Source organism: Pelophylax lessonae (genome assembly GCF_965119305.1).
Source record: "Pelophylax lessonae genome assembly, chromosome: 4".
Classification (NCBI taxonomy): Eukaryota; Metazoa; Chordata; class Amphibia; order Anura; family Ranidae; genus Pelophylax; species Pelophylax lessonae.
The window spans coordinates 516,249,301-516,262,140 of NC_138771.1; the positions used below are offsets into that span (position 1 = coordinate 516,249,301).

General features: G+C 43.1%; 1 protein-coding gene across 12 annotated transcripts in view; it reads right to left on the minus strand.

The window, feature by feature from the left end:
* Positions 1–12,840, minus strand: part of DGKI (diacylglycerol kinase iota) — a 533,441-nt gene that overhangs the window by 75,903 nt on the left and 444,698 nt on the right. For all 12 annotated transcript variants that reach the window (XM_082255058.1, XM_082255060.1, XM_082255059.1 and 9 more), the window contains 2 exons: positions 9,796–9,821; positions 6,361–6,398 (listed from right to left, as the gene is read on the minus strand). In XM_082255058.1, coding sequence (XP_082111184.1) covers positions 6,361–6,398; positions 9,796–9,821 — 64 coding nt within the window. The remainder of the gene's footprint in view (positions 1–6,360; positions 6,399–9,795; positions 9,822–12,840) is intronic.

A 12,840-nucleotide genomic window follows, 5' to 3' on the forward strand; every position in this document is an offset into this window, starting at 1 on the left:
TTCCCCTTTTGGATGGAGCTCCCCTGTAAGGAGTGCATAGAGAATGTGTAAACATTTTGTTTCTTTCCCTCAAATTGGTTGTAAACCCTCACATATACCCAGTGAAGTGAACAGCCTCAGATGATACACAGAGATTAAACAAATCCTCGTCCATAAGTTTTACTTGTTTATCTGCAGTCTTCCCCTCTCTACACCATTTCAAAAGTGCAGATCATTAAAAATCTTTCTTCATCTGTCTTTAGCACAGAGCAGGGGCGGAGAGACTGCAGTTATAGGGTGTGAAAGCTGATTGGAGAAAAGGCACACACCCCTCTCCACACAGCAGAAGAATTGTGTTCTGAATAGACAAGCTCTGTTCTAAGCTCTCCCTCCCCTTCCCTCCAAACACAAATGTATCTCATGTGTCGGAAAAACTTGTCAGAAGTGACTCATACTGATAACAAAGGAACTAAAGAAACAGAAAGAAACGACACTTAGAGCTTTGGATGTAGATAAGTAATTATATGGAGGTATGTGTTTTGCTTTTACAACCACTTTAAGGCTCCATGTACACGGGACGTTGTAAATGGCCGTTTAGGAGCAGTTGGGCGTTTTTTTCAGAAGCCCCTGAACCCATCTACATTTTATCTTATCTGTCCATGTACACAGGGTCGTTTACAGTCATTTGCAGGCAGTTGAGTTCAGGGACGGTTTTTGGAGCGCAATTATTTGCGTTCGAACGTGTGTTTCCCATCGTTTCAAACGCAGAAACGCGGCCGAACGTGACCAAACGTGACCGAACGTGATGAACGTACGTTCAGCCACGTTATAAGTTTTTTTTCTTCCATTCAAAATCAATGGTTCCCTATGGGAGCCTATTGATTTGAATGGAAGTCGCGCCGCAAGTCGGATCAGGTTGATCCGACTTGCGGCGCGACTTGCGCTGTGAGAATCTTGAGGGGGAACTCCACGCCAAAAATGGAAAAAAAAACAACTGCGTGGGGGTCCCCCCCAGGTTCCAAACCAGGCCCTTCGGGTCTGGTATGGAATTTGAGGGTAGCCCCACGCCGAAAAAACTGCGTGGGGTCCCCCCCAAAATCCATACCAGACCCTTATCCGAGCATGCAGTCCGGTAGGGCAGGAAGGGGGAGGGGACGAGCGAGCGGCCCCACCCCCCTGGACCATACCAGGCCACATGTCCTCAACATGGGGGGTGTTGGTGCTTTGGGGCAGGGGGAGCTCTGCACCCCCCACCCCAAAGCACCTTGCCCCCATGTTGATGAGGACAAGGGCCTCATTCCCACAACCCTGGCCGGTGGTTGTGGGGGTCTGCGGGCAGGGGGCTCATCGGAATCTGGAAGCCCCCTTTAACAAGGGGGCCCCCCAGATCCCGGACCCCCTCCCTATGTGAATGGATATGGGGTACACTGTACCCCTACCCATTCACCCCATAAAAGGCAGTGTATGGAAATAATGACAGGAGACGTTTTGGAAAGTTTATTAAAAATCTTCATCTGTTCTTCTCTGCTCTGGTCTTCTCCCTCTCCTGGTCTTCTGCTCCTTTGCTGTCCGCTCTTCTGCTCTTTTGCTGTCTGCTTTTTTGCCCTCGGCTCTTCTCTTCTTCTTCCTCCGGTCCTCCTCCGACGATGTCTCGGTGATTATGCCGGTCTCCGGTCTCTGCAGCTTGTTATATAGCCATTGTGGGCGTGGCCCCCAATTACTTGAACGGGAGGCCCCGCCCCCTCATGTCGCAGATGAAGTCATCTGTGACATGAGGGGGTGGGGCCTCCCGATGACTTCATCGGGGGCCATGCCCACAATGGCTATATAACAAGCTGCAGAGACCGGAGACCGGCATAATCACCGGAGACATCGTCGGAGGAGGACCGGAGGAAGAAGAAGAGAAGAGCCGAGGGCAAAAGAGCAGAAGAGCGGACAGCAAAAGAGCAGAAGAGCGGACAGCAAAGGAGCAGAAGACCAGAAGACCAGGAGAGGGAGAAGACCAGAGCAGAGAAGAACAGATGAAGATTTTTAATAAACTTTCCAAAACGTCTCCTGTCGTTATTTCCATACACTGCCTTTTATGGGGTGAATGGGTAGGGGTACAGTGTACCCCATACCCATTCACATAGGGAGGGGTCCGGGATCTGGGGGCCCCCTTGTTAAAGGGGGCTTCCAGATTCCGATGAGCCCCCTGCCCGCAGACCCCCACAACCACCGGCCAGGGTTGTGGGGATGAGGCCCTTGTCCTCATCAACATGGGGGCAAGGTGCTTTGGGGTGGGGGGTGCAGAGCTCCCCCTGCCCCAAAGCACCAACACCCCCCCATGTTGAGGGCATGTGGCCTGGTATGGTCCAGGGGGGTGGGGCCACTCGCTCGTCCCCTCCCTCTTCCTGCCCTACCGGGCTGCATGCTCGGATAAGGGTCTGGTATGGATTTTGGGGGGGACCCCACGCCGTTTTTTTCGTCGTGGGGCTACCCTCAAATTCCATACCAGACCCGAAGGGCCTGGTTTGGAACCTGGGGGGGGACCCCCACGCAGTTTTTTTTCCCATTTTTGGCGTGGAGTTCCCCCTCAAGATTCTCACAGCGCAAGTCGCGCCGCAAGTCGGATCATCCTGATCCGACTTGCGGTGCGACTTCATTCAAATCAATAGGCTCCCATAGGAAACCATTGATTTTGAATGGAGGCAGAAAAAACGCTGCTAAAAGCAACGTGGCCAAACGTGCAATAACGCAAATGGAAAAAGCTACTGCAAGCACGTTTAACAGCTGCTTTTTCCCAGCGTCAGAACTAGCTTTGCAGCACGTTTTTTCTAACGTCACGTGTACATGGAGCCTAAGGCTAGGTTAACACATGTCTGGCTGCAGTTCGCAGTCTGGTGTGGTTTTGTTTACTGGTTCAGAAGCAAATTTTTACTTGAATTTGCACCTGAACCGGACCCAAAATTCCACACCACTCTTCAAAAACAGACCACAGCCGCCCCAGGCATGTGTAAACCAAGTCCATTGAAAGCCGTTTGGTTCACATGTTATGCAAATCGGATGTTCAAAACACATAAAGTAAAAAAAAGTAAAACGAAAAGCAAACCTTTTTTTTTTTAAATTTTGGATAATGTAAGGGAGGGTTATAACCCCTGTCAATTTTTTCTACATCTGTGTCCTTATGCAGAGATTTCCCTTCACTCCCTGCCCGATAGCCAAACAGGAAATGAGAGGAAATCCCTGCAAATTAAAGGAATTTTTTGGGGACCCCCAGGCTACAAGAACTAGTGTCCCCTTTCCCCTCTATTACTTTTCTGGGGACAACCCAAAATGTGGGATTTACTTTTACTTTTACTTTCAATGATAATGGTAAACCGAACAAATAAAGAGGGTGAATCACCCTATGGGGATACAGATAGCAATAAAAACTGACAGGTGTTCTAATCCCTCTCCACTCTATCCAAAACTAAAAAAAATGTTTTGCCTTTTTTTTTTAACAGATAAACGTTTATTCAAATAATGCACAAATTGATTGCAGGTTTACAAACAGATACACAAAATTAAAGTTCAACACTTATTGATAACAATAGAGAACACAAACTTCACAATAACAGTTTCAACATAGTTTCCATAGGACTCAACTGGGGGGGGGGGGGGTGTCTAGTCCCAGGAAATTCCTCTCACAAAAAGGGGGGGGGTGGAAGGAGGAGGGAGAGGGAGGGAAGGACAGGAGCAGGGACCAAGGCAAAATAAATAGCAAGGATCATGATGGGGTAGGGGGGGGGGGGAGCAGGAGAAGAGGGAGCAGCAGGATGACACAAGAAAGAGGATCAACCGTCAAAACACTCAACAGGACCATGAGCATCAATCCATGTGGATCATATTTGTCAAACTTCTTTGGACAGTTCTACTCACATAGGTTATTTATACAGTGGCAAGACTGCATTAACTGTAGAAACCCAATCAGCCAGTGTGGGCAGGGCGGGATGCTTTTATCTAAGAAGAGCTCCCTCTGTGCATAATAAAGTGCATAAAATAAGAGTAACTTCATATACTAATGCCCCATACATACGTGCAGATTATCTGCAGACTTTTGTCTGCAGACTTACCTTTTCTATGTAGTGCAAGGGCCTGCCGGATTGCATACAAATTGAAAGTGTTTAGGTTTGACCTCATATTATATGGTTTTGGTAAGTCTGCAGACAAAAGTCTGCAGATAATCTGCACGTGTGTATGGGGCATTAGAGGCAACAACATTATCCATGATACCCAGAAGCATCATGCACAGATCAGGCTGGAGAGGCCAATCACACAGGTCATTTAATGTATCCAGGATGGACTCCCAGTAAGAGTGGATAGCCGGACATTGCCCTACCATGTGGAAGAAGGTTCCAATAGAGGAAAGACAAGGGGTGCAGATAGAACTAACTTGCGGGTAAATGGCCGCTAATCTTTGGGGGGTATAGTCGACTCTGTGGAGGAATGTTAACTGAATAAAGCAGTCCTTAGCTGAAATCATATTTGTAATATAGGAGCCTGTATAGTCTTCTCAGTCACCAGCGGAAAGTTCCGGTATGTCAGTTTGCCAGTTATTGAAGGCTTTATTAGAGGTATGGGCATATGAGACCGATAACTGAAGGTAGAGGGAAGATAAAGGTTTGTCCAGAAGTCTGGATGTCAGCAGTCTCTTGATTCAATCAGGTTCCAGAGTAATTGACTCCTAGAGTTGGGCTCCAAGAGCATGTTGCAGTTGATAATACCAGAAGCAGATACCCATCTGTGACAACTTGCTTCAATGCCACAGCTCCCTTAGCCACCCACAGTTGGGAATCTGGAATCTGAGCTAGATGCTTTAGTTGTGGATTTCACCAGAGAGGTATATGAGGTGAATAGGTAGCATCTCACCTATAAATTCCCCTTGCCTGCACCCAAACTCTAATCGTTCTACGCATAGGACCAGTGACCATTGGGTGGGCCCTAGGACTGCGATAGACTAAGTTTGTCAACGTGGCATAGGATCCAAGAAGGGCATCCTCCAACGTGACTGCCAGGTTTTGACTAGGCTTACTGAACCACCAACTCACTATAACAAGTACAGCGGCCCAATAGAACAGCTGGAGGTTAGGTAGAGCCAGTCCTCCCCGAGTAAGGAGTAGTTGAAGGGTGGTCTGAGCCAGCCTAGGGGTCTTACCTGCCCAGACAAAAAGGTTTTGCCTTTAGTAATACTTTAAGGAATTATTTGAGTTCTGTGTGTATACACAGGTGCCAGGTTCACAAAGAAGCAGAATTCCAGGTAGGTAGTTAAACACACAGCTGATATACTGTATGTGAACTGTTTTACTTACAAAAGGATTGGTAATTTGAAACTGTACCACTTGGTGAAAAAACACACCACCGGGCTGCTGATTGGGCAGTGAAGGAGCAGCAGCACACTGTCAGGCCTGATTCACACTAGCAAATTATAAGCATTTACAGGGTATTTCTGAAAACACATAAATGCTTATAATTATTTTAATCGGTGTAAATCACACTGTGCATCCGGTTGAGCTGTGTTTAAAGAAAATGAAATTCTGTGCAGATTAGATATTCTGAACACATTTAATGCATGTAAATGCATATAATCGCATGTAAGTGCAGGTACATTTAAATGTGAAAGAACTATTGTTTTTATACTTTCCAGATAGTTTCTCCTGCATTTAAATAAACTGCAGAATGGTAGTGTGAATGTAGAACTGAAGGCATTTTTTTCCATTTTGCATAGAGTAAAAAAAGGGTTATAACCCCTGTCAATTTTTTCCATCTGTGTTCCATTGAAGAGATTTTACTTCACTTCCTGTCCCCAAGAAGTGAAAAGAAGTCCCTCCAAAGTGAGGAAAATCCTTATTTGTCAGCAGGATCACCAGAACTAGTGTCCAAATTGAAAGATTTCCCCTTTATTCCTGTTCTAGCGATAACCCAAATTTGGGATTTTCCCTTCAATTTCAGTGAAAAAAATATACAAGACAGTTAGAGAGGGCGAATCTCCCGAACAAGGTCATAGAAATAATAACCTGAATGTGTTCTAACCCATCTCCTCTCAATCTAAAATTAAAAAAATAAAAATATGCCTTGAATTATAATAACTATACGTAACTACATTCTGTTCTTTCCTCTTATCAGCTTGCTCATTCTCAGCATATGTCCACTGAAGCATAGACCGGTCGACTATTAATGGTGCTAATAAGCAGGAAATTACAGGAGGCTAATATCAAAAGAAACAGAGTCAGGTACTTATACTAGGTGTATTAAAAATATATATATTTTTTACATTAAATGCATATGTGTGCAAATTTCTGTTTTGTACACGGTTGAGAGTTTAGCTTTAAAACTTCTTCTATTTACTACAAGATAGCTTACCTTGTTGAGGTCACCATCAAGAACAGCTTCTAGGAGGGCTAAAATACAAGTAAAAGCAATTAAGGGCTATTTATTTTCTACTTATGCACATATTTAGTACATACTACAAAGACAGATGGATGTGAAATCCTTTTTAGGCTATATGCATATAATGGCACTTTTTCACTGCATGGTAAGGCTCGGTTTGGCGCTTTTCCACTGCATGGTACCGCATGGTACGTGTTAGAACGGTTCGGTACGGTTTGGTACAGCGGCGATTTTCCACTACATGGTACGGCTCGGTATGGCTCGCTTAAACAGTACCACCTTGGTTGGGGTTCCAAGCGGGCCATACCTATACCATATCCCACAATCCTTTGCATGCAGCCTTGGATGTTTGTCACTACTAGCCACTGATTGGTCAGAGAATCGTTGTAATCCCACCCACTTACTACTTTAGTGGAAAAGCAAACCAAGCTGAGTAGAGCCTATACAGTGCTGAAACGTGCCGACTCGTAACGCACAGTGGAAAAGCAAACTGAGCCGAGCTGGGCCAAGCAGTACCGAGTGGAGCCGAGCCGGTACTTGCAGTGGAAAAGTGCCATTAGTGTCCAGTCATTTAAGGTTTAAATTTAACCAAAACATCTGCATGGAGTTTGAATGTTTTGTTAATGTTTGTTGGGTGTTTTGGTTTCCTCCACAATCCAAAAACAAACTGGGCCTTACTGTCTTGGGATAGTGACAGAAACATCCTAGAGCCAGTCATTTATTTTTACGTATTTGTCAGCAGTATATTCAACCCCTCTCGCTGCAATGCAGAACGCCAGCCTCTTGCTTGCCGCCAGTAGTAAACAATCTCAACGCCAAGATTTCTACTGCAGTCTGTGATATTGATGGCTCCTACTTGAAAGGAATTTATGTGCAGATGCAATTATGCCAACACAAACGGGACACATTGAGTTATGCAGGAGTTGCATTTATCGGTAAAGTTACTGTGCAGCACTAAATAATTTGTTTCATAGCTGGGAGAAAGCTTAGAAAATTCTAATCCCTGCTTAGTTGACTCCCCCTTAAATGGACTTTGGTAATTCAGAACTGAAGAAGAAAGCAATTTATCTACTTTTTCCTGGCTTTAATTTATTTACTTCTGTGCTGGTGGGAGGTCTGGAGCTGAAAATCACAGTTTTGTATATCTCATGGGGAGTAGGACGTGCATTTCTTGAGAAATTGCCTTCACTGCATAATGTATGGCAAGTCTTGTGAATATCGATGCATTCTGCAATGCTATAGCAAATGCTTCAATGCTTGGGGTTTTACTGCCTCTTGTGGTCATCAGGGGATTAACGTTTCTACTGCTGCTGTGCCACAGCCATGTTCTGGTAGAAGCAACAATGAGAGACTGGGCCAGCTCACACGCAGGTTGATGTTTTTTTTTATTTTCCAAAATACAAAATGTGTAGATGGTGGCAACGGACTGAAATTGGTAATCAGTCAGCCTTACATATCTTCCTGGGGTCCAGAGACCAGGTGGAGATTAATTAAATCTCGATTTAAAGATACAAGTGGCAGATCCTTGGGTGCTGCACATGAAAGGACAAATGTTATAAAGAGAGCAGCGGAAATGGCAACAAGCAGACAGTAGAATTCAGAGTCTGCTGTACTGGATAAAAATAGGTACCAAAGTATTTTGGGAGTCAGAAGAATGCCTCTTCTTCAGGGCTAAAATAAAAACAACCATCCCAAACTTTGGCAAAAAAGTGTATGTAAACCTAAAACTTTCAATTAAAAAAATGGTTCCTTATCATGCATTAATCATTCACATAATCTCTTTTTCCATTCCGTATCATAAATACTTAGGGGTTGATTTACTAAAGGCAAATAGACTGCGCAATTTGTAAAGTGCAGTTGCACGCAGCAAGGCCAGTTGCTCCAGAGCTTAGTAAATGAGGTAAGGCTTCACTTTGCAAAGAATACCCAATCACGTGCAAGGAAAATAAAAAATAATAAAACAGCATTTTTGCTTGTACATGATTGGATGATGGAGGTCAGCAGAGATTCTGTTTATTTAATAAGCTCTGGACAAACTGCTCTTGCAGAATGCAGCTGCACTTTGCAAAGTGCACAGTCTATTTGTCTTTACTATATCAGCTCCTATGTGTTGATCCTGTTAGTAGAAGGCCATTCTACACTTCCTTTCAGGGTGAAACAGTCACCCATTGGAGCAAACACCCAGGGGTGCTTGCTTTCACAGTGGACCAAAAAGCTAAATAGCCAGCACTGAATTAGCACTACCCACATAATGGCTGACAGTGGTTCCTGTCTGTTGTTATAGCTGTATGCCTAGCATTGGACAACCCATGATAACCTAGCAACGCCTACAGCATGGATGCACAAACCCAGAGGTAGCTGGCAGGACAGGCATGGTGGGCAGATCCAAACATGAAAAAAGTGAGTTAGAAATATTTATTTTTTAAAATAGTTCTTCTGATCCCCCCCCCCCCCCCCATAAAAAAATGTGTTGGCACCCGATTTTTACAAATAAAGTAGACTTTAAATTCTACAATATGCTTCATCTCCATGTGTTTCACTCTTCACAACCTTGACCTTTGATTCTAGTCTTTGGGCTGGATGCTGAAGGTTTGAAACCCTAATGATTGTGTTACATCTCTTGGGAACTCTAGTAGAAAAGATCTCTATGCTTGAGTTCCCAGGCTTAGTGGTTAGTCAGCATATGAGGGAAATGCAAACTCTTCTACAATGTGCTACTAGATTTCTAGGGAGCTAGAAATGATTTTACCAATCCGTGGATTTAAAGAGGAACAGAACTCTGGAAACTGTACCCCAAAAAGCCAGGCAATGGGCAGAGGAGCATTGCTTGTGATCTCCCTGCAGAAGACCTTTCCCCCATTACTGATTTACCCTGTTCTATATTGTGTCTCTGAATGGAGGCAGCCCTCTTGATAGAGGCAGGGATTTATTTCCTCATATCAGAGCTTTCAGCAAGGAGAACAGTAAGAAGCACAGTGGCAACATTACCAGATCTCATTCCAAATCTACTGAAACTAGTATTCAGTGCCTTAGATCTCATGCTGCAGATATATAGACTCTAGGCACAGGAGTACCTGTGAGGTCAGGCATTTGACAAGCAACAACCAATTCCGGCATTACAGCTAAAGCTTATTAAAGCTAAGTAGGTTAGGGACATACAATAAATCCTTCCCAAGTAAGCCTGCCAAGTTATAATAATACTGAATATTCAGATTGACATTTGTGACAGGAACTCTTTAAACTTTTAGGGAAAAAATTTGCTATATTTTTAAAATTAAAACAAAAGGGGAAACATGAGTCAGTTCACTATATAGATATCCTATGGATATCAAATACAAAAGACCAAAAAAAGCCAAAAGACATTAGCCATTCCCAGCCCAAAAGCAACCATTCAATATGGCATCTCACCTTGTTCTTCTGCAGTGACAGGGGACCTAAAACAGAAAAGGAAAATTCAGTCAGTGAAAATGATAACCTAATGATACCCCTCCTGAATTGATTGGATCCTAGTTTGGAATTTACCAGAGAAGCTGCCCCATCTTAAGAGAGAAAGGAGGTCACCTAAGATCAAGGGCCCACATGAAATAACTCAACATAGTTTTGTACATCAAAACAGCCTATTCTTTTTGCAGGAGCAGACTTTATGTATGAAAAAAACAGATACGACCTTTTTTTTCTTTTATAACACAGCACATCATTGGGGTGTGCTGCTGCCAGGTACATTGCCCACTAAAGTAATTTTATATGAGTTGCCATCTAAAATGAATGGCGACACAATATACTGCCCTGCTGTATGTACATATGGCAGTGGCCTACCTAGGGGAGAGGGGGGCAGTCCATCTAGGACCAGCCATATTTCAGGTGCTTCTAGGTGTTATTATCAAGGCTTAATTGAACAAGCTGAAGCTAGAAGCTTTTTGGTTACTATACACCAGATTCTGTGTGCACCAGTTTTAGTAAATTTCCCCTAAGGCCACATTACCCATTGCTCTGCACACCTTTCACCAGCCCTGTCATCCCTCAGATACAGAAGTGGCACAGAGCTGCAAAAAGCTCTCTTATGTGCTTCTTGGCTTTGATATACCATATGACACAGCCGAGTTGAGCTTTAGAAGGAATTTCTGGACATAATGGGGTTGATGTACTAAAGCAAATAGACTGTGCACTTTGAAAAGTGCAGTTGCACTCTGCCAGAGCCTGTTGCTCCAGAGCTTAGTAAATAAGTAGAAGCTCTGCTGAATTCCATCATCCAATCATGTGCAAGTAAAAATTATTATTATTTTTTTTTTCATTGCATATGATTACTAAGCTCTGGAGCAACTGTAAAGTGTGCAGCCTAATTGCCTTTAGTAAATCAACCCCATTATGTCACAATTGCCTGTTTGCTATCATCAATTTACCCAAATGCTTATACAGTAAGGGAAAAAAATATTTGAACCCTTGCTGGTTTTGTACGTTTGCCCACTGACAAAGAAATGACCAGTCTATAATGTTAATAGTAGGTTTATTTTACCAGTGAGAGACAGAATAACAACAAAAATATCCAGAAAAACACATTTCAAAAAAGTTATTGATTTGCATTTTAATGAGTGAAATCAGTATTTGATCTCTTATCAATCAACAAAATTTCTGGCTCCCAGTTGTCCTCTATACAGGTAACAAGCTGAGATTAGGAGCACTCTCTTAAAGGGAGTGCTCCTAATCTCAGCTTGTTACCTGTATAAAAGACATCTGTCCACAGAAGCAATCAATTAGATTAAAATCTCTCCACCTTGGCCAAGACCAAAGAGCTTTCCAAGGATGCCAAGGACAAGATTGTAGACCTACACAAGGCTGGAATGAGCTACAAGGCCATTGTCAAGCAGCTTGGTGAGAGGGTGACAACGGTGCGATTATTTGCAAATAAAATAAAAACAAAATAACTGTCAATCTCCCTCAGTCTGGGGCTCCATGCAAGATCTCACCTCGTGGAGTTTCAATGATCATGAGAACAGTGAGGACAAAAGAAACCCAGAACAACACGGGAGAATCTTGTCAATGATATCAAGGCAGCTGGGACCATAGTCACCAAGAAAATAATTGGTAACACACTACGCGGTGAAGGACTGAAATCCTGCAGTGCCCGCAAGGTCCCCGTGCTAAAGAAAGCACATGTACAGGCCGTCTGAACATCAGGCCATCTTATGAACATCTGAATGATTCAGAGGAGAACTGGGAAAAAGTGTTGTGGTCAGATGAGGCCAAAATCAAGCTTTTTGGCATCAACTCAACTCACTGTGTTTGGAGGAGGAGGAATGCTGCCTATGACCCCAAGAACATCATCTCCACCATCAAACATGGAGGTGGAAACATTATTCCTTGGGAGTATTTCTGCTAAGGGGACAGGACAACTTCACCGCATCAAAGGAACGATAGACAGGGCCATGTATCTTCAAAGCTTGGGTGAGAACCTCCTTCCCTTAGCCAGGGCATAGAAAATGATTTGTGGTTGGGTATTCCAGCATGACAATGACCCAAAACACACGGCCAAGGCAACAAAGGAGTGGTTGAAGAAGCACATTAAGGTCCTTGAATGGCCTAGCCAGTCTCCAGACCTTAATCCCAAAGAAAATATGTGGAGGAAGCTGAAGGTTCAAGTTACTAAACATCAGCCTTGAAAACTTAATGACTTGGAGATGATCTACAAAGTGAAGTGGGACAAAATCCCTGCTAAGATGTGTGCAAGCCTGGTGGCCAACTACAAGAAACATCTGACCTCTGTGATTACCAACAAGGGTTTCTCCACCAAGTACTAAGCCATGTTTTGTGAAGGGGTTCAAATACTTATTTCACTCATTAAAATGCAAATCAATTCATAACTTTTTTGAAATGGGTTTTTCTGTATATTTTTGTTGTTATTCTGTCTCTCACTGGTAAAATAAACCAACCATTAAAATTATAGACTGATCATTTAATTTGTCAGTGGGCAAACGTAAAAAATCAGCAGGGGATCAAAAACTTTTTTCCCTCACTGTGTTTCACGTTTGCTTGCTGCCCTATATATAGTCAGGAATGCCCCATAAGTCACAAATGACAAGTTGTTGTCGTTATTTTGTCACATTTGTTGTTTGGTTAGGGGAACATATTGCTATACGATTAGTCCTCTGTCACTTCTAATAAATCTTTGGATTTTATTTTAATTGGGCACACAATAATAATTTTTTTTTGTTTGCTCTGGCGATGTGCACTGCTATTAAACACAATTTCAATTTCTTTTATTCACAAACAACATAAATATATATATAAAACATTCAGATAAAGAAAATCTTCACTGTTTCCACTTTTCTGACCATTACTAGTGTTCATTTAATTTTACAATTACTACTGAAAATAATTTTGATGACAAAATAATCTGCCTCAGGTGTCAACTATGCTAGGTATGCCACTGACTATAAGTAAACCCTACCTTAAAGT